General features: G+C 61.4%; 1 protein-coding gene across 2 annotated transcripts in view; it reads left to right on the top strand.

Moving 5' to 3' along the window:
- Nucleotides 1-1,921, top strand: part of AK1 (adenylate kinase 1) — a 4,372-nt gene that overhangs the window by 623 nt on the left and 1,828 nt on the right. The window contains exons 1-3 of one of the 2 annotated variants that reach the window (XM_027877839.1): nt 823-898; nt 1,083-1,118; nt 1,514-1,677. In XM_027877839.1, coding sequence (XP_027733640.1) covers nt 838-898; nt 1,083-1,118; nt 1,514-1,677 — 261 coding nt within the window. In that variant the 5' untranslated portion in view covers nt 823-837. Of the gene's footprint in view, nt 1-822; nt 899-1,082; nt 1,119-1,513; nt 1,678-1,921 lie in introns of those variants that run through there. The other variant, XM_027877840.1, reaches the window with a different exon arrangement.

Genomic DNA, 1,921 nt, shown 5'->3' with positions numbered 1-1,921 from the left:
ATCCATCCCCCCTGCATCCGACCCCCCAGTATCCCCTGCATCCCTGTATCCATCTCCTCATTATCCCCTGCATCCATCCCCCCAGTATCTCCTGAATCTATCCCCCCTGCATCCATTCCCTCTGCATTCCCCTGTGCCCCATGTATCCATTCCCTTAGTCCCTCCTACATCCATCCCCTTGGTTTCCCCTACATCCATCCCCTCTGCATTCCCCTTTCCCCCATGCCTCATCTCCGCTGTCCCCCCTGCATCTACCCCCCTTACAGGCAGCCCCTGGTCCCCTTTGCATCCATCACCTCCTTCCCTGCCCTGTGTCCTTGCCTCCCTCCCTTCTGTCCATCCCCCATGTCCCTCCAGCCCCTCCACGTGCCCTTCGTCCCATTGGTCCCCACCAGCCACTTGGCTCTGTCCCCAGCCCCAGGGAAGGCCGGGTGCCAGAGGAGCTGAAATTTCATCCAGCTGTAATCAGGAGATGGGAAAGCGGCCCCAGAGCAGCTCAACTTTATTTTTAGTTGTGCCTCCCCCTTGCCGTGGTGTCACACCCTGCACCGCCCCACACCACAAGTGGGACAGATCCCACAGGTGGGAGGAACCCTGTGCCTGGACTCTGGGCAGGGGACAGGGCAGTGAGTGCCACCTGCACGTCGGCCACCAGGTCCAGGGAGTGATGCTGGGGTTTAGGGACTACCTGGGTCATGCCAGGTGCTCGAGGCAGCCAAGCCAGGCTGAGCCTACCTCAATCCCTGTTAGCCCACCAGGGTGAGAAGCCACTCGCAGGGATGGAGCCGTGGACAGTGACGCCTCCAGGAAACCACGTGGCAGTGGGATTCCAGCCCCATGGCCGAGGTGCCGTGGGGTCTCTGTGCTCAGACATGTCCAGACATCCCAATCTGTCCAGGTGATCAGGGCACACGGCTGCTTCCCTGTCCACCTTCCCCCCTAGGGCTCTGGGATCAGTCCTCTCCATCCCCAGGGACACCTGCTCTGGATGTGGCACCCCCTGGGGACACTTGGCTCACCGAAGGACTTTCTGGTTTTTTAATTATTTTTTTTAAATTATTTTTTTCCCTTCTCTCCTCCAGAAAAGCTCAAGCAGCACAAAATCATCTTCGTGGTGGGTAAGTCTGTGTCTGGGTCTTGTAACTGGTGGGGTCAGCCCAGACCTTTTCCCTGCACCCCTGGGGTGGGAAGCTGGGGCTGGAGGCTGAGACTGGGCTGTTCCCAGGCACTGTGGGGTGGCCATGGCTCCAGCTTGGCTCCTTGAGGGCGGTGATGCCCTGGGTGCCATCAGGTGCGGCGCCCACATGCCAATTGCCAGCAGCCCATGCCACCCCCAAGCACTTTGCAACCCCCAGCCCACCCCAGGAGCAGCTCTGTCCATCCATCTCATGCTGGGCTTGGGGACAAAGCCCCGTGTCACCAAGCTCTGAGGACTCATGCGGGTCCGTGCTGCTGCTCCCACACACCCCACCCTCTCCTCGCCCATGGCTTGGGGGATGTGTGTGCCTTGCAGGTGGCCCCGGCTCGGGGAAGGGGACGCAGTGTGAGAAGATTGTGCAGAAGTATGGCTACACCCACCTCTCCACGGGGGACCTGCTGCGGGCCGAGGTCAGCTCGGGCTCAGAGCGGGGCAAGAAGCTGCAGGCCATCATGGAGAAGGGAGAGCTGGTGCCCCTGGTGAGTCCACGCGGGCATGGTGGGGCTGCCAGGGGTGTTACGTGCACATGGCTCAGGCATCTCTGTCCCTGCCACCCCAGGGTGGGGTTTGCAGCAGGGGTCAGCGGTGCAGGGTGGGGGGCACGTTGTCCATGTCAGCCGCAGCAGCTCTGTCCTCCCCTCCCCAGGACACGGTGCTGGACATGCTGCGGGACGCCATGGTGGCCAAAGCGGACGTGTCCAAGGGCTTCCTTATCGATGGATA

Source organism: Empidonax traillii, unplaced genomic scaffold, assembly GCF_003031625.1.
Source record: "Empidonax traillii isolate 1590-97213 ecotype Southwest subspecies unplaced genomic scaffold, ASM303162v1 scaffold34:size3740991, whole genome shotgun sequence".
Lineage (NCBI taxonomy): Eukaryota > Metazoa > Chordata > Aves > Passeriformes > Tyrannidae > Empidonax > Empidonax traillii.
The sequence above is the reverse complement of the archived record's forward strand: the minus strand, read 5'-3'. Positions and strand labels throughout refer to the sequence as shown.